General features: G+C 41.2%; 1 protein-coding gene across 1 annotated transcript in view; it reads left to right on the forward strand.

The window, feature by feature from the left end:
• Positions 1–10,970: 10,970 nt before the first annotated feature.
• TMTC2 (transmembrane O-mannosyltransferase targeting cadherins 2) overlaps positions 10,971–27,896 on the forward strand; it is a 231,576-nt gene continuing 214,650 nt past the window's right edge. Inside the window, exon 1 of the mRNA XM_084206089.1 lies at positions 10,971–11,066. Within this exon, the coding sequence (XP_084062215.1) occupies positions 10,984–11,066 (83 nt within the window). The 5' untranslated portion in view covers positions 10,971–10,983. The remainder of the gene's footprint in view (positions 11,067–27,896) is intronic.

Consider the following 27,896-nt stretch of genomic DNA (forward strand, 5'->3'; position numbering starts at 1 on the left):
TGTGTTCTTTAATTTCTTTTTGAGCTCCTATCCAAATTTTACAGAGATACAGTGAAAAACTATGTCACATTGTCAGCAAAAACAATTAGATTATGATCCTTTAATCACTCATATGGAGCATGAAGTCCCTGATTCAGCAATGCATTTAAGTGTGCTTTGAATTTTAATTATGTGTGACGATAATTGTTATTCAGAAAGGTGTTTAGGCATATGCTTGTATGTTTTGCTGAACTGAAGGTTGAGTGCAATAAGAAGGCATCTGGCACTTACCTAAGAGCAATCCAGGGTGAGTCATAGTAGTGAAACTGAAGCTGTGGCCACAGAGAGTTACTGCATAGAGCAGTCTCCTAATCCTGTAATATAATAATCAAGAAAGAAAAAGATCTGCTTATCTAAGTCTTCAGATTCCTGAAATGTCTTTTTTCCTGGTTGAAACTACATTATTTTACCAGGGTCCTTTCATTTCTTGTCAATCAAGGATGATGAATATGGGAATGTTTGTTTTTTTCATCACACTTTCCACTGGACAAATAATTCCCAGCACACAGGGGTGGCTGTTGAACAAACTCCTGCTGTAAAACCAGTTGAAAGGCTCCATTGATTCTGAGGAAAGTGGCTTCAGGCCCTGGGTGAGTCACTGCATGGGCAGCCCTGGCCTCAGCACCTCTTGTGTTGTCTCTGTAATACAGCAGCAGATCAAGGTCTCCCAGCCAGTGACTAACAAATGCTGAGATTGGAGAATCACTTCCCAATCCTGAAGTCTTCTGACAGCAGGCTGCTGCCTCTTTCTAGCTGCTTCTTTCTTCCTAGATGTCTCAGCCATCAGTGCGAGCTACCCTAGGACAGCAGACTGTCTCTAACAGCACCTGGCAGGGCTCTGGCAAGCACTGTACTTGGATGCAAGGCACCACGGCTCCACTTGCCTCATCATGATACTAAGAGGAGAATTTAACCCCCCTGTCAACTGAGAGTAATAAATGAGAGAACTCCCCAGCTTATTATCAGCTCTTTTACCTGCAATGTCCAGGACCATTTAAATCTCACTATGACTGATTAAAAAACATAATGGAAAATTGATTTTTTTTCTGTGTTATAGGGGGAAAATCAATGCAGATTAAGAACAAGAGAAACAGAGAAAGGGAAGAAATACAACTGCAAATTCCACTGGACTCAAACCCAAAAAGCAAGGGTATATATTCTAAACTGCAGGAACACACGCTTTCTAAAGCCTCCTAAGTCTCTGCACTGGTAAAATAATCTCAAACAAACTTGAAAGCAGATTGAAAATAGATGGGGTGTCTCTAAGTGAAAAGAGACAGTTATCCTCTCCACCTGCTAACAAACACAGTTCTTTTTTTTGTTATGAAATGTCTCTAACTTAAAATACTGCCTGAAAGTAAACTCCTTCATCAATTCATGATGAATTCTTCAAAGGCATTTTGGAAGACACTCTAAACCACTGGCTTTATTATAGCTTTATTTAGGATTTGAGGAGAGAGAATACTGCAATCAGAAAGGAAGAAAGACAGACAGAGGAAATGATTACCTTTCAACCCCTGTGATTTAGAAAGAATAACATGCTTCTTTCTTGATCTGTTATATTATATACTTACAGAGTAAAATTTGACAATGTGGCATTGAACTGTAACTGCCTGCTTGAGTGATATCATCCTCTACTGTATACCAGGAACTTCTGGACCTGGAAATTTTGTGCCCTTTCTAGAATGTATCCTCCCACTGCTTTTGGATTAATCACTGTATGCGCCCCTCTGTACTTTCCAGCAGAAGTGATTAATGGAAAGGGTGGGTAGCCATGCCCTTACTGCTGTGTAATCACTTCTCTTCATTTAGAATAAAGGTCAATTTTGACAGCAATACTATTTTTTTTAATTACTGTTTTTCTAAGTTCCTCAAACTCTTTTGAAAAACCTAGGTAAGTTTACCTCCTTTCTGAAGTTGTGCAGCCACACATATTTATTCCTTCTTTAAAGGAGAAAAAAGTGGTTGCTGCAGTGCTCTGGGCATTTAAGACCTGCTAAAAGTACAGCACCAAGTAACAAGTATCAAGTACAGCACTTTTAACCCTGGTGGTGATGAGTGCATATCTGTCAGAGGATGTAAAGCTGAGCTTGCTGCTCAGTTTTGGAGGCCTTCCCAAACATTTCACCATTCCACCTGATAAGGAAAGTAGGCTGGGAAAAATGCTACACATTAATTGTGGCAAAGATTGTCCTGTCTCCATTTTGACAACGGGATTAAGAAAACATGATTTCTAATGGCTACACTGAGAATTAGGGATGTTTGACATCTGTTTCTGTAATTCTGCGCTCCCTGAATGCTCTAAAAAGCATCCAAAGGCACCAGATTCTGTGACAGGAACACCAGAAGAAATACCTCGAGGAATACAACTGGGAAAATGGGCACTGCATGTAATGGGTACTGGCCTCCAGAATTGCCTGCAGCAGGACCCTGAGCTCAGCATTGCAACCCTGTTCTCCCTTTTTTTCCATCATGTCCTCTGCTATGTGAGTGGTTTTGTCTATCCACTGCCAAACTTTAAACATCAGAAAACTTATAAACTCAAACGAAACCATTTGGCTTAAACAGCTGCAATAAAAGTGAACATTGGAGAATATGAATCAGATAAATGTGTCCCTGTGACAAGAGTTTGTTTTTTCTACTGAAAAATACTTTGTTATTCCATATGTTTTGCCACTGAAGGTTTGCTTTTAGAAAGCACGTTATAGAGAATATCAGAAATGTTCTCTGAAGCTGAGTGCGAATATGCGCAAAAATTAGACATTTCTCTTTTTTGGTGTGTGTATAAATAACATTATAGCACTCTCCCCATAGAGTGCATGGCAAAGATGGAGACACATTTACAGATAACCCATGTAAGCCACACCAGCTTTGGTGTCTTTGTACCAAAGCGATGATGATGTAAATTAGCTAAGGATTTGCTCCTCCTTCACAAAATCATGGCTCATGGCTCGGTTCCTCTTTGCTGGTAAAGCTCTTGGGTTACCAGCAGCAGTTTTGGAGTCTTGTTTGGTAGTCCTTTTGCCTGGCTGGTGCTGCTTGGTGGCCCTGGGGCTGTGCTTATCTGGCAGTATTCATGACTAACTTGTCAGAGCCCTTTCAAAGGTGAATTCTTATTGAAGAAGGGTAGGAATTGCAAATAAAGAACCTTTTTTCTTATCTGATTTCAGCCACGGCTAGGGGAAAAAAGTACTTTGTGGGTTGTTTGTGGGTTATTTGTACACACAGAGGATTGTGTAGCAGGAATCTTTCAGCCAGCTACCATCTGCTGCTGCTAATGGAAACTGTCTAAACAGGCCCAAATTAGGAAGGTCTCTGAGATCAAACCATATGAAGAATGAAGAATTTGCAATCAGTTAAATTTTCAAAATGGCATTCTGAAATGTGTGGGTTTCTTCCAAGTCCTCACTAAAATATGCTGCAATGTACAACAGCGCAGTGCCGAGGGTGAGTCCAGGGAAAGAGGGGGTAACTCTGAGGTAATGGAAAAGCCAGTTTCTTCAAAACAGTTGGAATATGCCTGGTGAATTGGACGGGTCTATATGTAGTGGGTGCTGGGAACAGGCTGGAGAGGCAGGAATCACCCAGGAAAATGTATTTCAGCAATGGACTTTAACAGCACGAGACAACTGAGCAGACTTACCTTGCATGTTTGTGTGATTAATAGCTGTGGTGAAGGGTTAGTGAGTAACAGCCTGATGCCAAATGGATATCAATGGGATCAAACCATGCATTTGGCAGATATAGGAAGGAGCATTGTTGCACAAAGAATAAAGGAGAGTGAGGCAGCAGCTCCCCGAACCCCCGGTAGAGCTCTGGCATGGGAACAAGAATCCGGCTGTAACGCTGCACAATAAGGACCACGCATGTACACATGTGCACGCAATTACATGGCATGAATGTAACAAGAGAAAATTGAATATAAAATATCACAGAAAGCCAATAATTCTGGTTTATATCCTTCTTTCTCCTTGATGCATAAGAGAACCTGGCTATTTTAAAATCTGGGTTCTATTTACATAGCCAAATTTAATGCTCTTTCTTGTGCAAAATATGGTAGGAAGGAATTTAAAATGTCAACATTCTCTAGACCTGTTTATCTTTTTTCATGCCTCACTCTGTATTAAGGAATAGACACTAGATGATTGAAACCGCAACAGTTCCGCTGAAGATATGACAAGTTATACTAGCTGCCAACATGATCCAAAATCTCTGACAATGTACCTGCCCTACAAAATAAGGATTTAATCACAAGGTAGCCAGCCTATGGGAAAATCCTTTTGTTGATCATGGAGGTTGCATCTCTTACTCATTAGCAGATTGAGGAAACTAAATTAAGGCCTTAACACAGGAAGTCATGTTTTCCATGAGATGTATTCAGTAGGACATTGTTGTTTTCCAAAATTTCCTAATGGAATCAGAAAGGAATAACATTTTTTTTACCAACTTTATCTAAAAATTATAACAAAACCAATCTTATTATGGTAATTTTTCCTCAAGGTCACTAGAGATTGATCAAAGTCCAAGTTTGCTATTACCAGTGTGGAAACACCGTGGTATAGACAAGCCAGTTTGTGATGGTAAATTTCATATGAGATAGAGCTAGGTATATTTTCCAAGGTATACTTTCCCAAGCAAGCAAAGTAAGAAAACATTACTAGAATTAAAAAAAAAATGAAGATATTAAATAAATTAGAAAGCTTCTACTTTGCAAAAGAGAGGGAATTCTCTCCTCTCTGCCAATGTACATGGGAGGGAAAAGTACTGGAATAGAGTCTCCAAAGAATTTTATTTCTGGTATGCACACTGGAGATTATAACCTTCATTTCATTGCATCCTATGGCACACATCAATGTACTGGAATCCAGCAGATATATGCAATAGCCAGTAGCCAGTAGCAATCAACCCATTGTTCACAGAAAGTATACAATTCTGTATTTATCTGTTTGTGTGACACAGCAGGGGAGAAATCTGGGTCACCTGCATTTCCTGAGTCACTGCATCACTTAAAAGCTGGAAATGCTCCACTGGATTGATTAAATTCTGCTACAAATCTTGTGTATAAAAAAACCCTCATATGTTTCATATTTTGCATTTTACCATATTTGAAAATAAAAGAAGAAATTGCCTTATCTCCAAATTAACATAGAAATGTCCTTAAACCACTAAAAATGCAGTAATGTGTTTATTTCATTAAAAATTAAATTTAATGTGACTTTATTGCTAGCATGTGCTAATTATATTTTGAAGTATGGAGACAGAGGCCATCCGAGATTTTCATTCAGGATTTCATGTACACAGAGAGGGTTTCCTCAAATTGAGCAAGCAGATGAGAAGAAACATTAATTCCTGCTAATTTAGTTGCTGTTTCTGCTGTATTGTTAATTAAGAACCTAGAACTACTTGAATTATCCTCTCTGGGCTTGTCTACATTGCAGTAAAAAATGTCATTTAGTTCCAATATTATTATGAAAAATCAAACTGACTCTGTTTAGAGGGGTTCAAAGGTTTACTCCCTATAATAATTTCCCCTTGTTTATTTAACTCTTGAGAATTGTGCTTGTGTTGGTGTTAGATATGTTTTGGTAATGTTGACATATTACCTCTGAAATAAGAGTAATCATGCTCTTCCTGGCTTTACTTCATGCTTATACAGCAGGAAGCCAGGATTGTACAGAGGTAAAGAAGTAAATTAAGTTATTCCATAGAAAATCCTCAGGGACTGAGGTGGAAATTACACTTGCATCTTTGGCTGCTTTTGCTCTGCTGTGGGATGATCTTGCTGCCATAGAGATGTATCATTTTTTGTCCAATTTTCACAGCCAATATCCCAGAATGTACATTTGAAGGACAAATAAAGTAGAAGTAGACAGATCTAGAGTAAAAACTGTCTTTCAACATCTGCATCACAAGGGAAGTGTCAATAGCCTGAAAAGGAGAGGCCTTATGGACAACACAATGATTCACTTCTTTCTATGGGAAGGAAGATGACAAGGAACAGATTTTCAGCTGCTGATGAAACTTTTCCATCTACTGAGCAATACAGCTGCCAAGAAATGATGAGAGGCAGGATATGATACACAACTCATACTCCCTATCCTCCACCTGCACAAAATCCAGGCTCCACACCACAGACCTCTTGGTTATGTTGCAGGCATCCATCTGTCAAGTAGAACTTTTCTCAGAATTAGTGTCCTAGGCCAAATTAATCCCTGAGATAATTCCATTGTGTTTTGTCTAAGGAAATATCAATTACTGTGAATGGAAGGATGATCTCATGATGAAAGCAAATGAATGACTTGGAATCATGGCTGGGACCTTGGATAGATTCCTCTTCTGCTGTAGAGTTCTCAAATGATTTGGATAAACTGACACAAATGCCAGTTGCCTTGATTTCCACCTGTATAAAATGAGGCTAATTCTAAGTTACTTCCAGAGCCATCTTTTAAGGATCTGTATTTCTTTGAGCTGTTTTGATAAAAAGAACTATAAAAAAGCCCAACTAAACCAAACTAAACTAAACCAAATCAAGCCAAACCAAACAAATTCCAAAAACCAAAACTGGCATATTGCTATTTTTATAAAGCATGAGAAAAACAGTAAGAGCATCATGTTCTGGGAGATGACAAATATACATATCTGCATTTAGTAAGTTTATACTGTCAACTTATTCTGAACAAGAGGGATTAAAAACTCTTTTTGATCTCTCTTTGAGCTATCTCAAAGGACATGGGAGTTAAATATGCAAAGCAGATTAGGATTAGTCTAGAATGGAGTAATATTAAGAAAATAATCCTCGAAAATTCAAAAAAGACTAAAAATTACCTTTTTCTCTGCCACTGAGATATGCTCACCTATGAGTCATACAAATGCTCCTGCGTGTTTTGTGCATACAAGAAACTTCCCTTGAACTATCTTTTTTTTCTGTAGAGAGAGTCTGCATAATTAGATTAGGTCAAGTTAAAAATGCATCGCTTTTCTCTCTCCCTTTCTCTCCCCCTCTCTCTCTCTCCAGCTCTGCAGCAATACTCTAGCTCCACTGACTGATCTAAAGTAGGAACTGGTGCCTCCCAGAAATGTACATCCTTAAGAAATGTGTTCTGTTAAAATCTCTTCCAAGTACTGATGGAAGTCCTGTGTGCGCTTGTTTTTCCTGCATCTGTTTAATTTTTATTGTCTTATATACAATATTTCATACATATTTCCATGAAATTTTACAGTTTTGGAGTAGCAACTTATTTTTACTTTGGCTGTCATTGCTGATATTATTAGCATAACACTAGCAAAAAACCAAACAAAAAAAAAAAACAACCCAAAAGCAATTTCTTAGAGAAAGCAGAAACACTGGTGTCTTTGAAGATTAACATGATCTTGTTAGCATGAAAGGAAAACAACAGCTTGGATCCTAGTCCACAGAATCCAACATCATTACCTCTATGGATCAGTGACTAATTGTCAAAGCAGCACTTGGCTAAAGCATTCTCCTCTACTCCCCTTTCTGCACTTTTGATCAAATAAAATAATTTTTTCCTTCCTTAGATAACACCAGTTTATTCTTGACTGCATGGGTGTTTCAAAATGGACCAAAGTTTACATTTCTGAGGTTCATTAAGCTACATCTTTGGGTGTCATTTGGATTGTTCAAGATTAGGCACAGTATGTTATGACATTTCTTTGGTGGTATCTGAGCATAAGAACTGGAAAAAAAAAATCCACTTAATTATTCCTGCAGTAACATTTAATATCCAGTTACCTCATTCTAATCAAAAACCCCAGCAGCTTTCAAGGGGTTAGCCTTTTTCTTCTCAGATGCTTAAAGGAAGTTGGCACGAATATTTTTTACAAGCTCCAGCAAATGAACCCAGTGTATAGAAATTGAAGTGTCTAATCTAATCTGTTGAGGGATCTGTACCACATGCATTACCCTGACATTTAAGGTCTCATAGTCAGTGACCGGTTAACCAAATCTGTCACTGTGACAGACATGTATTTCTACATGCTGTGCCACAACTTAATCTTTCAGGCACTGTTTAGGTGAAATATCTCATAGGACGGCGACTCAGAGTCCATAATGTCTTTAATGAAGAAACTTCCCAACTGGTATTAAAACAGATAACTTTGATGGTCATATTTGCCATAAAGCAAAACTAAGTGAATTTGTCTACTAAGCTCTACAGAGTAGATTAGCTGTTAGACCATGTAACTCTAGTTATCTTTACAATTACTGTCATTATTATGTGTTATTACAACCCTACACCTCTTCCATCTTCCCTGGCACAGCCTGTGACTTTCTGGAGGTGAAGACTGTTTTCAAAATATTTGATTAGTGACAGATCTGAACTTCTAAATTAGCTCTTCTGACACCTTGTGGTTCCTCTACATCACATTGTAAACCTGCTGTGAGTCAGAATGTTGTCTGATATCTCTCAATGATACCGCAAAAGATAATGTTCATAACTACAATGCATTTAATATGTTTAACTCTAAGAAGAGAAGGAATTAGTTAATATTTATTTTATTTCTATCCTCTTGTTGTCTTTTGTGGTGATGTTTAACAGGGTCAATAATTTATATGTTCAATTTGTCTCCAGGTTTCTGCACTGGCTCTTTCTGGCTGCTGCCCCTGGCGTGGCCCAGCTTGTGGAGTCCCAGAGCTGACAGGGAAGTGCTGCATGCACATGTTGCCATCTGTATCTTTCTACAAAGCAGGTTATCTCCACTGGAGACAGCTCTTGCCATTGGGAGGAAACCTGCCCTTTGTTCCTGAAAGAAACAAGAAACGTGTCTGCAAGATACAGACTTTGTGAATTCTTGTAGTGTAGATAAATCTGCTTGGACAGGCTGGTTCCAGTCACCCTGGAGCACTTGGGATGTCCTGGGAACAAGCACTCTCTACACAGTCTACACATTTCATCCCACCCTTTCTTGACACTTGCTTTTATTAGACAGTGCCTGGCTTTGTTAAACTTTTTTTCCTGGAGGATCTATTTTGTTTCTAAAGCTTTTCTGCCAGACCTCACCTAGCCCAGTCTGTAGTCCTACCTTTTTGAAGAAAAAATACACATACTTTTGATGGATAACAAGAGGCTTCTGCCACTATGACTCAGCAGCAATTACACTGCTTTTTATGCAGAGTTTATTAGGATGTTCTACAGAAGGAGCTGTACAAACCTGGTGTGTCAGTTCAGCAATTCCACTGCAGCAAGAAGGACTAAGTCGTGATGGCTGGGATCTTGGCAGTAGGTCCAGAAGCATGTTGAGAACTGGGGTCTGAAAGGAAGGATGACAGGTCTTCTGACAAAGAGTACCAACTCCTTAAAATCTGGGTTACTGTGTTCAGTGCTTCAGGCTGAAAAGTTTAATGCCAGATCAATGCGATCTGCTAATGGGTTCAGTAAGGCCCCTCAAAGCTTTAATGTCCTGAAAAAAATGCACCCTCCCCCCATGTCTGCAATTACTGCCACTGATGGTGATAACACACTCCCTGAATCTAAGTAGAAGCAGCTGAGACGTTTGTGACACTTGGGGCAGACTTCCCAGGAGCACTTTGAGCATTGCTTGAAAAGAGCTCTTAATGCACTTCGTATATTTTGAGGTTGCAAAGAACAGCATTAAATAATCATATAGGGGAGAAAGAAAACTTGTTAAAATTTCCCCAATTTATTAGACACAGCTTGATGAACAGACTCCCATTCTTCTGGGACAGCGTGATGTGCCACTTGATGGAAATCATGAGGAAACAGTTACATAAAATGGGCTGGCTAGCAGCGAAAGGAGGCAATGTTTTAAAAACTTTCTATAAAAAAGAAATAATCAGCTTGATGGACCCAAATCCTTCCCATAACTTCATGCCTCTATATCTCATGAATTCTGGAAGATGGTTTCAGTGCGTTGTTTTCCACAGCTGGCTTTCCTTTCCAGTCTATTTATCTGCTCTACTCAAAGCGCACATCTCTGGCTATACCCACCCCTCCTCTGGTGGGCAGCAGTTGTGGGGATGTCCTGAGGGAGCACCAGCTTGCAGCACTCCTTGCCTTGGGGTGTGTTTGTTTCCGACCCTCTCCGCCAAGTTTCAGTGATTTTGCTTAACTCTAAGCTCAGCTAAGTGCTCCCTATGGATGCTCACACTGATAAACAGCAGGCTGTGGGCAAGTGTGGAGTCCCCTGCTCTGGCATCCATCCCCAATACAGGTAGAGCCCTTCTCTTTACTACTAATCTGACCTATTTAATACAAGAAAAAAAGGGGGGAAAAGGGAAACATGAAAATAAAGACGGGGAAAGGAAGAAGAGAAAAGGGGAACAGAGAAAAAGGGAAAAGAAAGGGGGAAAAAAGTCAAAGAGAAAAGAGAATGGAGCAGGAAAATAGAAAAGGAAGAAAAGGAGAAGGAAAATAAGCCTGATTGGGCCCAGCGGGCAGCGGGACACGGCCCAGCCCAGGGCCCAGCCCGACCCTCCGGGCCCGGCGCGGGCGCGGGGCCGCCTCGGCCGCCGGCGCGCGGGGCGGGGCGGGGCGGGCGCGGAGGGGCGGCGCGGGGCGGGCCCGCACGCAGGCGCGGTGGGAGCCCGGGGCGCCCCACGCGGGCGCTCCCAGAGCCTCGGCGGCGGCGCCCGGCTCGGCAGCGAGGGGGGCGCGGGCGGGGAACGGAGCTGCGGCAGCGCTGGGGCGCCGCGGGAGGAAGGTGGGAGCCGGAGCCGCGCCCCGCTCCGCTCAGTCCCGTTCCGCTCAGCCCCGCTCCGCTGAGCCCAGCTGCGCTGTCGCCGCCGATAGCCCCGCTGCCATGGGGTAGGGGCGGCGGAGCGGGGGACGCCGTCAGGCTGTGGCCGCCGGCGGAGCGCGGAGCGGCGCCCCGCGGTGCCGGGGGGCGCGAGGGGCAGGCGCGGGAGGCCGGGCAGGGCAGGAGGCTGCCCCGGTGCGAGAGGCGGCGGCGGAGGCAAGCGGAGAGATGATCGCGGAGTTGTTGAGCAGCGCCCTGGGGCTCGCCCTGTACCTCAACACCCTGAGCGCCGACTTCTGCTACGATGACAGGTAGGGCGGGGAGCGGCGGGGCTGGGCGGACGGGGGTTGCTCACCTGTCGGGAGCAGAGCTTCAGCCGCCCCCCTCCTGGTGCCCGGGGCGGCGCCGGAGGGTCCCGGAGCTTTGGCGGCTCGGACTCGGTCCGCTCCAGCCCCACGCAGCGGGAGGGGACCCGCCGATCCAAGTTGGCATGTCCCGGGCTGGTGCCTCCTGCGCGGTGTCAGCGCGGTGCCCGGCCGCCTCCTGTCCCGGTCCCCCGCTCCGCCGGGACCGCGCGGCCGCGGGAAGTTGCCGTGCGCTGCCGGGCTGCGCTGGGCGGCCGCGGGGAGCGGAGCCCCGCCGGCCGGGAGCGCCGCTGGGCTGGCTTGGGCTGCCCACCTGCTCCTCTCCTGGCCGTACCTGCCCGCCGGAGCTTTGGAAAGGCGCTGTTCTTCGTCGGGGAAATTCCGATTTGTGCCTTTTCCGGTGACTTAATCTGATCCCATTTAAAACAGATGCATAATTATAATGCATTGTTAGGGAGAACAGCACGCCTGGCTAAACTTATTAACCGTCCTGGGGTGATTCATGCTCCATTGGAATTAAACCATCCAAAAAGTGAGCCGGGATTGACTTTGACAGCGTTTCATCAGCCTCTCTCCTCTGAGGCCGGAGACCGTCTGCCCCGAGGGCGGCTGGGTGGGGGCTCGGCCGGGCCCGGCGCGGCTCTCCCGGCCCCGTCCCATCCCGGCGGCGCGGCTGGAATCCTGCGGGAGCCGGCAGCTGGCCACGCGTGCGGGGCTGCCTGTGCGGTGGGGAGCGGGGGAAGGGAGCGAGGAGTGCCCCTGGGTGGGTGTGTGAGCGGAGGGTCTTACGGCATGGCTGGGGTTCACGGTGTCAGCGCGCTCCCTGAGCAGCTGTCAGGCAGGGTTGGTGCTTTGGAGCCTTTGATGTGAGAGGAGGAAACGGGAGGAAGCACGGCGAGGTGGGATGAGGGATGTGCCTGATCAGGATGATGAGCTGAACTTCCCGGTGCGCTGATGGGATGCGAAAGGGTCAGATGCGTCTTTGATTAGGCATTTGCCTTGGAAAAGAACCTGCCTGTCCTGCAGTAATTAGTTGCTAAACTTGGAATTTTCCTCCCTTAAGCGGTATTGCAGTGCACCTGCCGTGTTTAAGATCTGTCACCGCTTCCAGAATACTTCCCCCCTGTTTTCAAGGCTTGCTACTATTAAACCTATTATACTGGAAGTAAATGCCAAGTGTTAGTCCTGGTATAGGTCTCTGGCTGCGAACAGAGTTGGCTGCAGGATGTGGCAATTCAGGCTTCAGCCCTCCAGGTCATTTGCATGTACTTGAAGCCTTGTGAGCAATTAAGTGGTTTTAGGTTTCTGTGAGTCTTCCAGTTTTCTAAGTGATTTTTCTTAAACCTATTTGAAAGTTTTAAAGCTTCATTCATAAACAGTAAAAGAGAAAAAAGTCTGCTGTTGCCCTGAAATGTGAAGTCTGAGTTGGATCAATAGGAAGCAGTGAATATTTTGATACAGTGACGCTATTTTAAACCCGCTTATTATAGTTAAGAACTGCAGGAGTTGTGGAATATTTACATAACCCTACATAGCATATATTGCAATGTTTGGGCAAAAAATGGGTTGTTTAAGCACAAGCTTAAAAGCCTGTCCTGCAGGCCGGTTCAAATGGACTAGGCATGGAAAGCAGTATGAAGTACTTTCTGGTGCTGTTGATGTGGAGGTCAGGGTTGCTCTTGATCTTGTCTGAGTGTGCTTTAATGCAGTTAGAAAAAAGTGGTATTTGAGTGTCATCTCTGAAAGTGTGGAAAAGATAATCGCACACAGATTTTGCCAGTACTAATCTCACACTGTTTAAAAGGTGTTCTGAAAGATTACTTTGTTCATGTGTTTACCTCCTAACTAAATAAAGTACTTCTCATCATTGTAGCTAAGATTTGGGCATTGACTAGAGTGGTGTAAAAGCCAGTTAATGGTATATCTGTATGTGGGGTCATCTAATCGGGATGTTTTTCAATTGCAGCACTGGAAGGGACAAGGCAGAAAGGGCTGTTCTGTGTGAGTAATTGTTGAATTAGAAAGGGTTATCTATTCAGAGAGGCAGGCTCAGACCCAAAGTATTCTTTTAACTGTAATCACAGAATCTTGCTGCCCTGCAGGAGCTGGCAGTAGACAGTAGAAAAGGAGGTCGATGCTGGAGCTGCAGGACACAGCCCTCCATGCAGGAGATGGATCATGCTACTAACTTGAAGTGAACCAAGATTGTTCATTTAAGCTGGGAACCAGCAATGTCTTGTTTCAGGAAGGCAGCATATTGCCATGGTTTTTATTCTACTTCCTTTGCTATTATATTGAAATTACATCAACTGTTCTCTTTTTAATATAGTGATCAAACTTACTACATAAAGGGTGTCTGTAATTGCTTTCTGTATTTTTTAATGTAGGTTGGGCAAGATTAAGTGGCATCATAAAACTTCTTATAGCAAAATCAATTTTCCAATGGTAAGATGTAATATTTTAGCAGCAGCACGGCACCAAACTAAAGACTCTGTGGACAGTGATATAACAAACTTGCTTGTAGTCTGGGCTCTGACTCTGTACCAAAGGATTCAATATTTTGTGTCTCACCATTTACCCACTTAAACTGAAATAGCATGAATTTTAAGCCTGAGGAAGTTAAGTGAACAAATGTACGTGTTCTTACTTCTTGTCATTAATCTGCTTAACTCGTTTCTTTCAGGCTAAGCAGATGTATTGCGCATAATCAGTGCAATCCCAATATTTTTGAGCAGTTGACTTATTGATTACCTTGAATGAAACTGACAAGTGTCACTTGTCAGTTTCTAAACACAAAGGCCAGTGTTGTTGGATTTTTTTTTGTTGTTCTGTAGATGTAGATGTAGAAAACACACGCTTTTGCCACCCTTGTCCCTGCCACTGTAATTCTTACAGACAGCTGTGATATTTCCTAGTTACGTGTGTAGATTATTACTGAGAGTTTTACCTCCCCAGCTCAAAACCTCCTTGTTCAGCTAGGAGCAAATAGATGTAATTTTCACCTCTTTTTACTTATTTATTTGAAGCTGAATGTGTTGTGTAGTAAACCAAAACAAGAGATGAATGAAGAAAGGGTGGGGTGGGGGGGAATACTTAATGCCATAGTAGCTCACATTACTTGTTAATAAAGGTTTATTTATTGTTAAGCAAAATCTTGAAACTGGTAACAGGGTAGAGAGGAATGCAATTTCCATTCCTGCAGATGTGTTGAAGATATTTCTTCTTGCACAGTGTTAAATCCAGCTTCTTGCCAGATTAAGGGGGGGGCTAATCTGCACACACAGTTTGTGTTTCATGCTAGTATCTACCAGTATTACAGGAGGGAGACCTATTGCTACAATTAGGCTTACACATAGGCATGACCATTTTTGCCTGCCATTTAGGCACCACCAGCCCACCTGGCAATCTGACCTGCGGGTGCCTTACACTGAAGCTGTCATCCTTCATGTGGCCTGTGCTGACTAAGACAGGCCACTGTCACTGTCAGTTTATGGCTGGGGAGGGGAAGATTTAGTGCTCTGTGTATCCGAGGTCATGCATTGTTACAGTAAACATGGCAAAAGCAGCTCATCTATTGAGGTGGTCCTTTCTTCTAAATCTCAAAAGAAAGGCGTATTTTAGGGGGAGTATGGTAGGAAGCTTTAACCTTGAGTGATGTATTGTCTCAGTGACACATTGTCAAAATCAGTGTTCTGGAAAATGCATACAAATTTGTCTCTGTCTGTGTAGGGCTCTTTGATGAAATTTGGTAGCACAGACCAACTTTCTCTAGCTTACACTGCATTTTATTTAGCAGGCCTGAATGGGGCAGCCTTGCTGATGGTAGAAAATAACCATCAGCCCTGTTTCAAAGTCGCTGGGCAGTATTCCAGACTGCGTTGCAAAAATCCTGTTAAATGTTTTCACCCTGTAGTGTCAGACTTGCATCATTTTAAAACAGGCCGAGGCCATACTCATTTGACAGTACCTCTGTTGGGTCTGCCACATGAGATTTAATCTAGCAAGTGACCCAAATACGTGCACTAGAAGAACAAGTGTAAGTGCACTGGGGAAAATTACTTGCCATCTGTCTCCTTGTTGTGTGTGTATATTTGATTATTAATTTACATTTGTGATTTTTATGGCCCTTTTTTATCATCTTCTCAATTTTTCAGCTCAGATTATACCTCTCCAGTAGCTTTTAGTAGCTCCACTTTACAGGTAGCTGCAATCTTCTGAATTCCAGGAGTGAGGTTGGTGATGGGGAGACAGGGGCTTGTGTGCTTTCTCTGTAGTGTTTTCCCTTGGTTCCCTCTGTTCCATCTTCTGCATGCTAATTTCAAACCACTATAAAGATAATTTTTATATGAAACAGGAGCTTTAACATATTAATAAAGGAGTAAAGGTAACTCGGAGAAATGCTTGAGTAACTTAGCCTGTATAGTAAAGGTTTGTAGTTGAATTTGTGTTGTAGCTGAGTATGAACCAAGTGAACTGATTGTCTAATGGGATGAACCTGGCACAATAATATTCTATTAGTACCAGTTCTTTTTTAAATGCTGAGCATAATCTAAATATGTAATTGGCTTTTGATTTAAAAATGGTTTCTGCATAAAGAATTATGTTGAATGAAACACTTTGATCCAAGTGTGAAATCTTAGTTTCATCAAAATATCAGTGGGTGGTTTGTTTTGGTTTTTGTTTTTTTCCATTTGAGATGCTGTACTTTAGAGATTATAGAAAGCAAAAAAGAAATTATGTCCCCACTGGCTTTATTTTAAGATTCTTGTTGCATATGTAACACTAACATAAAGCATGTCACTTCTGGTAGCTGGTTCAGAGGATAAATTCATGCCTGTTAGCAGACGGAGAGTCTCCCTGAGTCGCTGACGGGATGCGCCTCATCTGCAGGAAGTTCTTCCAGCACACAATGGAGTTACAAATTCAAATGATCAACTTTCTCCAACATCTCCCATATGTATTCCAGCTGCACTTCTGAATCCTTTAAGTTTGCCAGAGCGAAAGTCGCTGAAAGGCTCAGAAGTATCTCATCTCAATTTGTTAACCATCTGATAGCTGCAAGAGTGATGAATTAGAGCTCCTTTGCTTCCCTCATCTGGAAGTTTCCCCTTCCCTTGTTGTTTGCTGCTAGGTTTGTTTCTTTCTTTTATTCTTTTTTTTCTGTGAAGTTGACTGAATCAGACTTTGCTGTTTGTTTATGTAGTTTCTTTCTTCAGCTGAAATATTTGATGCTGAAAGTGATGCAAGACTGCTGGCAACCTGTGGTGAGAGTTGCTCCAAAAAAAAAGCTGGAGAAACAGACTAAATCTGAAGGCAGAGATGCTTAGTGTTATTGTTACTTATGTGGAAGTGAATCTGTTCTTTGGGCCAGTGTTTTATGTTCGATTAAAAAAAAATATTTCTGGATATTTTATAGTTTTTACTCAGATTTTGGGATAACTGTCTGCTTTTTGGAAAAGAAGCCTTTTAAAAGTGCCCATTTCCTTCTTTGTTCTTTTAAGTCTAATTTTTGTCTGAAATGGTTGTTTGAAAGGTGGAAACATTTTATTTGGGGACCTGAACCTTATGCTGAAAGTCTTAAAATAAATTTGGAAATTTCTCTTGATTGTGGAAGCCTATTGTTTGCCTTAGGCCTTGGCAACCTTTGACTCCTTCTGCTTTTCTACTTGGGGTGACTGATGAGATAAACTCTCCTTATGATCCTTTTGAGTGGGAGCCTGTTCTGTGGGCAGGTTGGTTAAGTCAGGATGGCAGTAGGATTTCATTTCACATCTCCTAGATCAGGTGCTTATCTTGTCTCAGGATGGTCATCCAGAGTTAAGATATGTTATTTTTTTGTACAGGCAGTTCCTCCCTAGTAAGAGGGTGTCAGTTTTGCAATTTCTTTCACCCTCTGCAGAGCTCCATACTAAACCATTTTTCCCCAAAGCCTGTTGATAAATAAAACTCGAAGAGTCAGAGGAAAGTGTTTCTTTGCAATGGCATCCTAAATATTACTTAACATGTCAACACTGCTGCTCAGTGTGTTACTTCAGGACAATTGAAATATTTTGTGAACCTGTGAATGGCTTATGACAGACATCTCCAAAGGCAGCGACATGCACTTGGCTCTGTCTTCAGAGGATGCTTCAGGCTAGCACAGGGTTGCTGCTGTTTGTCTGTGACAGTTGATTGTGAAACAAAGGAACAAGCTGGATCACTGGGGCAGCAGCCAAGGATCAAGTAATCTCTCAATCTCTGTTTTACTTCAAGGAAAAAAAAATTGGTAAATCAAACTGTTCAAAGCCAATAAAATTTTGTGACCCAGCCTCTGTAACTGGGGAAGGTTCCTTGATGATGCTTCACTGACCGTTCCTGGCCTCCTTAAGCTTGCCTTGTTAGGCTTCCAGAGGGAGAAAAAGTAAAAGTGGCTTCCTTGAATACTAATCCTTGTATTTCCTAGGCACTGTGAATTACTCTGTTAGCCTTCATTGTACTAGTGGCTTCTTGAAGAAATTTTTCAAGAATAGTGGCAGGTTTCAGCTGGAGGTAAATAGTACTCGTTTACTGTCTTCATGTCACTTATTTCCTTTACTTCTTCATCTTTTTAATTGCTTTTTATTTTACTGGAAATATTATGCTTTCAGCATAAGATTTTTTGTCTTTTATATCTTAATTATTCTGAATTTTTTTTTTTTGTCCAGTGGTTTATTTAAGTGGCCTACATCAATGCTCCAAAAACTGTTAAGAATCAGTGTAATCTGTAAAAACACTGTGGGTATATATACTATCCTTATATTAAATAGCAGAATTCTGGTGTATGCTAAAATTTGAGACCCTGCCTTTTATGGCATCTTTCTTCCAACAGAGCTAGACAGGGGTGCTATTAGTCTGCCACAAAGGCTCCTTAATATATTCACGGGGGTCACTGTTGACTGCCTCAGATCATTTCCTTCTCTCCAGGATTTAAGCACATTGGCTTCAGCAGCATTCCCAGTCCCAGCTGGCCTGGCAAGCCAGAGACTGACAGATGATTGAACAGGGATTTTCTATATGATGGTACTAACCATTGCTTCTAGATGACTGGACTGGTCTTTGAAATCTTTTATTATTCACCAACTTGTCAGTAGACCCCAGAAGCCCTGCCCTGACCTCTGACCTGGGTTTCAAGGGAGAACACATTTTCATGAATTTAGCATCCTGTGTCCCGGATGGGTGTTTCTGAATTTAATGTTACCCTAGGCTGTTTTGCTAATGAGAGGATTGTATGATTTTTAGCTCCTACATGCTTTAGTCCAATTCTCGTTCAGGGGAACAACGCAGTAATTGGTAGCAGAACTATTGCTGTGAAGTCCCTGCCAGTGCCTGTATGCTATTTTCATGCAGCTTGGTAATTTGCATACTTAAATCCTAAAAAAGACTTGAACTCTTGAAACAGGGTCACTATTCAGTGACCAAAATTGTCATGGAAACAAGCCCACTCAACAGCAGCCAATGCCCTTCCTAGGTTTCTGTCCAGTCTTCTCACCTCTATGGCTTTTTACATATAGCAGTTAATAATTGGAAGCTGGGCCCAGGAAGCAGACTCCAGTGTGCCACTTCCACATCTTGCTGTAGAATGACCTGTACTCAGTGCTTAAGTGGCAAACCAGTCTCTGAACACTCTCAAATACCCAACTCAAAGATATACCACAAGCGTTTATCTGCAGCTCCAACTTAGAGATAGCATTTCATTTCTGTACATAGTGTTTCCAATTGCTTGGCTGCCTACCCTAAGTGTAACTTGAATTAACTGCTTGTCCAAGACTTTCCTCTCCCTCTGATACAAGGGAATGTAGCTCAAAGTTGTATGGCTCTCTGTGAATCAGGTACTTCTATTTAGGAGGCGGTGCTTGGCTAAGTGTGTGGGCTTCCAGTGTCATGATGTATCAGGAGTGCCTTTGCAGCATCCAGCCTCCAATTTCTATGCAGGAATATTTCTCAGTTGATGCTTTTTAAAATAGCTTTTATGTTTTCTCAGCAACTATTGAAGCTGGTGATGGCTATTTACTTTGATACTAAAAAAGCCAGCATGGAGTCCCAGTGTATGAATAAAGCACTAAGAAAGACTCTTCCACTGAAAATAGTTTCCTAAAGTTGGTGTTTGAAGCAGTTTTAAGGTGACATAATTACTTAGTGGGGGGAAGAGGAAAAAAAACCCTGAGTCACTGGATGTTGTCCATTATTTAAGAATTAAGGAAAATAAAAACCTGTCTGTAGATAGGGGTCAGCCAAGCCCTTTATTGTGGAATATCAGTTAAAACCAAGCCCTGAAATCCAGCCAACCTGCACAAAACTGTATGCATTTATTATGCTCCAAGAGCCCCTTGATATGTCTTCATCCAGATTCCAATAGGAGATGAAAGACTTCAGGATGAAACCAGCTTGTGTGTAGAAAAGATTGCCATGTGCTGAAGTTACCTCTAGAAGGCAGGCAGAGGAGGTCTGTCCCATTGTCATTTAAATTGTAAATATTCAGTGTGTGGCTGGTTTTGGAACCATGTATGTTGTGGTAATTCCTGTGCCTGCATTTTACTCCAGGGTGTTTCCCAGAGGTGTTTTATAGTGTGTTTAGGGTTCAACCTGCTCTAAGTGAGGTTGTGAGTTGTCGAGTTGAAGTTCTTTACTATATCAATATATCTATAGGGTATATCTATACTAAACCCTATACACGTGACAGGGTTTTAGTGGACAGTTTGCATTGAAACATGGTATTAATTGAATTATAAAGTGATAACCAGTATCTTGGAGGCAAACTGGGAAGAACTGGAATTCTTAATCCAGGATCCAGGATAATTTGATTTTTTTTTTTAAATTTTGTTTTGTAAATGACTGATTTGTTTCAGTCTCTCACATGAGATCTTGAAGTGGGAATTGATTTCAAAAGTCTGCTGCTTCTGTGACTTTAACTTTGGTTTCTCCAAGTCTTTTCTGTGTACTTAGTTTTATATTGTTTTCAGAGTGGGTTTTCAGTGGTGGACCTTTGAAAAGACATGGGAGGTTCTTGCTGCCCAATGTGCAATGCAGCACATTAAATAATACACTTGAAAGTCTTCCTTTTGAAGCACACAATGCCTGTGCCTTTGTAGGTTGTTTAGTAGTTTCTCCTCTGCAGACTGATCCTGTTGGTATTTTTAAAAGTCTTTGTCATAGTGTAGCACTTCATAAACATTGGAATCTTCTTGGTTTCATTTCATAGCCTGTCAGCTTTCCTGGGTCAGAATCAGTTATGCTTGGCTGGCTCCTTTGTTTGAGGGGACTTGTACTGGGCTACTTTGAGAAGAGGGTTAGATCCAGTTGGAAATTCAGATGAGATGCCTGCAGTCACTTCAGGCCATTAGAGTAACTTTCCTAGGTTTCCTATCTCCAAATAACACTGTGGATTTCCCTTAGAGAAGTAGGAGCCCGTATTGTGTTGAGTGTGACTCTGTGAGTGGAACTTGCAGCTGTTGTTCTGTAGGTTATGAACCTTCTGTGCTATACTCTTTTTTCATGCTTCATATGCTTTTTAAAAATAGATTTTTTTCTTGTCAAATAAGGAAAAATGGAAGGAACACTGTGACTTGTTTTATCCTTTCCAACAGTTATGTGACACTGAAGGTGCTGTCATACCTTCTCTTGTATTTGATAGTGTATTTATTTGATATTACTACAGAGTAGTAGCAACAATGTTGATTGTTTTAATATTTTAATAAGAAGATGAAGAAATTAGACTCACATATGAGGCAGGATCTTAACAAATCTTATTTTGTGTGTTTTACATCAGCACTCTAGGTATCACTAAAATGATAAGAATATTTATATCCTGCATGAAGCCTCTCTGTATTGGCCCATCTGACCTTTTTGGTGCCAGTATTTAGTTGGTGAATCATCCTGGGCAACTCTCTGGAATAATTTCTTGTTTGGAAGTTTGGTTTGTGAGTCTCCAGCAAGGTTGCTCCCATTCTGCTATCCTTTCTTTGGCTTTCCAGGCCTCCTTCCAGCTCCCATGCCAAAAAGAAACCCTGTACAGCTCCTAGGAAGATACTACTTGGTATGGTATGCTTCTATCTATGTATTTCCTTGCTGCAAAATCTTGAATTATAACAAGAATTTCCTTGTAATAAATTCAATGAATTTTCAGCGTATGTGTTTCATTTTCTTCAAATAGTTTCAATTGTACTTGAGGAAACTTTTAAAGGTCATTTTGTTTGTGGGGGTTGTTTTGTTTTGGTTTTTTTAAGAAAGAAAAGAGTGTTGCTCTGGCAAAATTAACATAAGTTGCACAAGAAAGGTTTCCTTTTTTTAACCAGTTTATTTATAATTAAACTTCTGATGTCTTACATTTTTACAATTAAAGGAGAAGACAACTTAGGTTTTTTAAATCACTTTGATCTGAATTAAGGTTCCAGTGCCAAAAAAATAATTTAAATGCTACATGGCTGTATAAATAAAGCCTGCTGAAAGAAAATGTACTAAGCATAATGAAAAAATTTAATCAAATGGCATTTTTGTGTCTAGCAGCTCTTATTTTGTAGCACAGTTCTTTATAGCTTCTTTGTAAGACCAGTGTACTTGAATAAATTTTCTATTTTTGTGAAAAGATGTAGTTATATGTTCTATTCTATTTCACAGTACATTACTCATCTCTTGCATGTAAATCACTTGGCTTGTTAAAAATGTTAGTATTTCTCTTTAATAAACATCACGCTTCTGGAGAGTTCTCAAAATATCCTTTTATCCAGAAGATGAAAGACTTAACAGTGGGGAAAGGCCACAAAGAAAATGGATCCTCACGTTGTTGAGCTCATGGTAAAGGAGACAAAGCCAAGCTGGATCACTTGGGAGTTCTGTCTGTGCTGCTGTTTGCTGCCAGGCACATTCCTGCTCTGCCTAGGTGTTGAAAGCAGCTCCTGCTATGGAGATGGTTGTGGTGATGTGGCTTATAGAGTATGGCTGGCAGGTGAAGCCTCAGAGGAGTGCCTGCTGCACCCAAATGAGCCTGGGGCTGTGTCAGGATGGGTGCTGAGTGATGCTGCAGGTTACTAATCTCCCACTGCTCGGCTTCTTCCCTCCCTGTTCCTGCTCATTATGATGGCAAACTTGTGGCAGCATAAGCCACATCTTTGACCCTCTGTTGTGCTGGATGGTTCAAGCCTTCAGAAGGGTGTCTGGCTATTTTGAAATGATGTCTTGGGCTTTAAGAAAAGAGCTTGTTTTATATGATTTGCCTTTCGCCAAGAACTATGAGGTGTCTAGATGCTGCTTAGCCCAAGCAGTTTTGGTTTCTCTGGAGTGTGCTTTGCTGTAGCACTCTGCTTGCTTTAATTAACAGACGAGGAGTTGTGGAGAGTCTCCTTCTCTGGAGGTAATTAAAACCCATCTGGACACACTCCTCTGCAACCTGCTCCAATTGAACCTGCTTTATTTGAATGGAGTGTGATGGGTCTTGGACTAGATGACCTCCAGAGGTCCCTCCCAAAGGTTGCAATTCTGTGAAAGTCTCACTAATCCGTTTTGTTTAATGTTGAATGGGTAGGTTTGTGTGTGTTCTGAGTGGAACCTGGGATTGTCCTGATGGAGTTGAGTAACTGGAGTTTTGTGCCTGACTAGTACAGGGTTAAAGCAAAAGGAGGGATTGGATGTCCAGTGAGCAAGCAAGCTGGTTGGTTTTCTGGAATTTAGAGCCTGCTTGTAGCATGTGACAGAAGAAAATAGGATATTAATGAAAATGGTGATGTTTATATGTTAACATCAGTAAACCTGTAAGAATTTTCAGGAAGCTCTTCTCCTCTAGGGGACAGTCAGCTCTTCCATTTTTTTCCCTAAATGTTCTGTTTTCAATCAATATGAGCAATCCTGTCTGAGAACAATTGAGGGCCACCTCATTTAGGGTCTGGGCAAGTGCGTGGTGAGGTGAGGAAAGAATCCCACAAATAAGAAAGGCCTTAAGGAATATTGACTTTCATCTATTTGTGTGTCATATACCTAGTCTGCTAGCTTGCCATACTAATTAGTAATATTTGATATTTTAGTCTTGAAAAAATGATGAAAATGCAGACTGTATAGGAATACCTGTAGTGTTTTGTCCATTTATCACTAAGATAAATGTTAACCCTATTGTAATTCTCAGCTGTTGGCTTGATGTGTACAGAAATAAACTAGTTTTGCAGGAAAAAAAGCTTGCTCTTCTTTGCAGCTCTGGATCTTGGTGCTGCTTGACAATAGTGTTGGAGAAGAAGGCTTCTCAAAGCAGGAAATTTGGATAGTACAGATCTGCAGGTACCATGGTGATAAGTACGATACGTGTCTTGAAAGGCTTGGATGCCGTAGGTTGGAGCAAGGAACCACCCTGTTAGGCACAGTTGGTGGTGTTTCAATCTATCAATTTGGCTCTGTGCTTGGCTTGTTCTGAACATCTTGCAGACTGAAATTTGTAGATTTTGTTGTTCTCTGCGTTGTAGCTTACTATAGGCAGGGGGTTTCAGTTTGTGCTGATGCCACACTCACTAATTGTTAATGATGTGAAAAAGCACAGGAGTTTATTTTACAGCAAAAAGATTTAAACCTCAGTTTCTTGCTACTGAATCCTAATATTTGGGTACTCTTTTCTGAATAAGTAAAATGACTCTAAAGCGTAGAAATAAAGAACTAAGACACAGGTAGATGTAAGTATGGGGAAGATTACAGGATTCCAGAATAAAGAGTTATTTTATTAATGTCTGTGCCTCAGTCTATCTGTAAGTATAAATCTAGGAAAAATCTAATTGATGTGGGTGAGAATTTTCAGTTATGAGAATGATTAAAATTGATCAAATTTTTTCCTGCTTGTCTAGTGGAACTGAAACAGTTCTGCTTCAAAATACAAATTGCACTGGATCTTAGTGTGGTCGAGGATTTAAGAATAGCTGTTCTTTGTGTGGCATAGTGGGAGTGATGGCTGAAGGTATTTGCTTGAACAAGGGCACGAGAGCACTTTATTTTGCATACTTTTTTCAAGATAAGAAATTGTGGGGGGACCTCTGTGTGTAGAGTATGAAAGTGTACAACGTTGTACTTTTTGTGCTTCTGTATGCTGTATTAGTGGAGAGTGTTTGTTTTCCATCCTCATTTTTCTGAGACTGAAATCCTATATAAAATCTGGGCAGTAGCAGAGACTGATCCTGTTAAGGAAGAGCAGATACTGTGATAATTGTAAGAATGAATCTGAAGTTGTACCAGTTAGTGCTTTCTCAAGACTAAATGAGCACACTTGCCAAATAAGTGCTCAAGGAAGACTTCTTGTTGTGGTGTATTTTGTGTTGTAAAATGCAAAAGAACGCTTTCCATAACAAGATGGTTGCATTTAATATGCATACTTAATTGTACATCGAGCTATATGTATATATATATGTATATATACACACACAAAAAAAAAAAAAGACATAACTGTTCATCCCATCTGTACTCGCATGCTATCTTACATCTGCACCAGCAGCACAGGTCATGGATAAAGTAGAGATGAGCCCTGCAATCAGTGACTTTTCCAACAGAGTGATTAAATTATTGTCCAGTTATGCCCTTGGGAGTTTCTGAGCTTATAAATATAGTAACTAGTATGGTAATCAGACAAAGCAAGTTGTCTGTTTTGTGTTTAGAGACTTCTTGTTTCTTTAGTCATTGTTCTGAATTGCATCAGGAACTGCTAAATTTTTACTTTCTCCAGTCAAGGATCTCTTCTGACTTCACAATATTTGGGTTTCCTTTTTTTTTTCTGTTCAAAAAACCAGCTTGGGTCAGCTAACACTATCCATGCTTTAAAATAAAGCTAAATGAGGAAGCAAATGCAGAGATTGTATTTGTGTTGCTTCAGAAACTTACTAAGCTTTGATGTAATTGAATTCAATTTAGATTGTTTGAATATTGCTTCTGTTCTGAATAAAGAAAGAAGACGACACCTTTTTAGCTGTTTTTCATGTAGCTGCCAAAATTTATTCTTTTTTGAAGTACAAATGAACAAGTGAACTCTTCTGCTAAGCAAGGTCAGTGTTTGTGCATAGAAATAGTTAATTATGCATTGGAAATAAATTATTTAATTTAAATAAGTTAATTATGCATTTTTGCAGCAAATAGTTAAATATGCATTAACTATTTCCTGCAGATTGGAGAGGATAACTTGCTTAGTAATATTCAAAAAGAAGGATAAATATAACTTAATAATCTGCTTTAGTGAAGATGTGTTTATTTTGTCCTAACTTAGTTAAAATAAAAAAAAAAGCAAATAATTTTGCAGGTCTGACATGCTAGTAAGAGATAAAATGTCAGAGCATGCCTTGTCTTTGCTGTTGGGACTTCAGTTTTACAAACACTTGGACATGTGTTCAGCTTTTCAGATGTAAATAGTTCCATTAGATGAAATCTGGGTCTAAATGGAATCAATGGTAAAACCTGTGGCAGTTTAAATAAGGCTAGAATTTCATGAATGAGTTCAGTGAGACTACTTGCATACATAAAGTTAAACACATGGCTGAGTGTTTGCAGGATTGAGGGCCTGCAAGGATATGAGAATAAGACCCTTGCGACACAGTTTGAAGTCTGACCTGTCTTGCTGCTGAACTATGAAGAGCCACAGTGAGGAAGTAGGGAACCATTTAATGCATAAACAAATGCAGTATATAAAACATCATAAATAACTAAAATTCATAAAATGCTTGATTGCTCCTAAATAATGAAGCAGTGAAAATGTTTATGGGATGTGCTTGTAATATGTTTTTATTTTATATTTTCTGGCACAAATACATATAAGTATCGTTGTTATGTTTCATTATTCAGAAAAACTTAGTAGCAGGAGATTTTGTTTTGGAAGAAGGAAGATAAAACAGAAATTACAGGGCAGCCCCCACACCTTGTCCTTTCAGTTGTAGGAGTCATGCAACATTTGATAATTGTGTCAACTGTTTTAATCATCATGTATATTAACTACTTAATTTTGCATCACACTTGGTAAAGAAACGCTGTGGGTATTACCATAATTGTGATCATTCTCACCATCTGAGGCTCTCCCCTCCAGATGTTTCACCAGTTTGCAAATTTGATTTGGAGCTGCATGTGCAGCAAAACAACTGTTATGTACACTACCAGATCCGTCTCTTTGTGCAGAACATCTTCCTAGAGCCTAATTTTACGTTTCTTTTTGAGAAATATTATTGAATGACTGCCCTCTTATAATCCTGTGAGATTTCGATAAGTGCAATTTTCCAGGTTTTTGAGGGAGTCCTAATTTACATTTCTTAACACTCACAAAGCAATTAGCATGAAGTCTTATGGCAGCTTGACAGTCCTTTGTGCCTATGGAAACGGTTACACAATAGTGCATGTGCAGATAATATTATCAGGTGCCCTTTGTGCATGCTCACTTGTTTTACCTGGGGCGTACTAAAAAGCTGCAGCCTAATTCTCATTTAAGCTCAACCTGCTCTATTGTACAATGAACTTGCATAAAGAGAGAAATGTTGAGGTCTTAGGAAAGTAATAGTTACCATTCATTGTTCTGAGTGACCTCATTTTGGCATGCTCAGGCTGTTTTTCTCCATGTGCGTGGCATTGAATACCAGTGATGGGAGGTGAGGTCAGACCCAGGCTGCAAAGTTTCCTTCTGTCTTCGCTCTCTCTCTCCTCACAGGTAGGTGAGAACCTTGTTTCTTCCCCAAGTTGGAGACTGTATGTGTCTCCAATAGTGTCTGTGTGTCTGGAGAATGGAGAAGGACTATCCCAGCTGCATTGCTGATTGTGCAATCCAGCTGTTGTTGGGGAATAGAGAGGGGAGACTTGGTGTAGGGGGCAAGAAGGCAAAGAAGTAAAGCAGCAAGGCAGTAGAAGGTTTGGCACTGGTGCCAAACTCTTTGGCTGTTTTGTGCACAGATGACTGGGGCAAATACTTCTGTACTTCTTACTCAGTCTTTGTTGATTTTTTTTTATTTTTTTAAGGTTTAAAGTGTTTTTGTTTCAGTCTGATATGATACCGATGCAATTTCATTCACTTCAGTTACTTTATCCAGCTGTGTAGGGAGCAATACCTTTGGGGGCTTTCAGAAGCTCTTGAGATGAGATTTTCTGCCCCAAGGAGTTTTGAACTGAAAAGTATGAGAAGAACAATGCATGGAAAAGAGGCAGTGGTCCTGTGCCTTAGAGACCAAGTAGTGTGGAAGAGTCATCTAAACATTATGGTGTCAAATAGGGAAAATCTGGCGAAAGGAAAAGGCTAGACAGAAGAGAAGAGAAAAGGTGAAATGAGATACAGACCTTGTTGGCTCTTAGGTGTGTGAGATGCACAAGATCCAAACCCAGTACACAAGCTGTGAGAAGAATTGCTCTGAGTATGAATGCTGCAGCCTTTGCTGAGAGACATTATCCGTAGGCTTTAGCAGTCTCAGCTGTTCCTGTTGTTGGAAGCCAGGCTGGGTCAAACTGCTTAAGCCTGTTTGCTTGATGGGAACAGCCTAAGATCGATCATGCCATCAGCATGGTCAGCAGGTCTGAAGGGATGACTGTTAGTAGGGTAAATGAGGGTAAGCAATCAGTGCTGATAATCTGGTCAGAGGGTACCAGGGAAGCCAGAGACCAGAGAGGTCTCTGGGGATTTCACTCCTGCCTTTCTTGTGTTTTCATCTTGCTCTTCTAACCTGTTCTCTCTGTCACCCTGGGTGGTTTTCTCCTCTTGTTTCCTACAATAGAAAGCTATTAAGACATATACAGAAAACAGATGCTGAAACCAAAGTAGGAGAAATGAGCAATGACTTA

This window comes from Fringilla coelebs (assembly GCF_963513975.1).
Source record: "Fringilla coelebs genome assembly, chromosome: 5".
NCBI classification, from domain to species: Eukaryota; Metazoa; Chordata; class Aves; order Passeriformes; family Fringillidae; genus Fringilla; species Fringilla coelebs.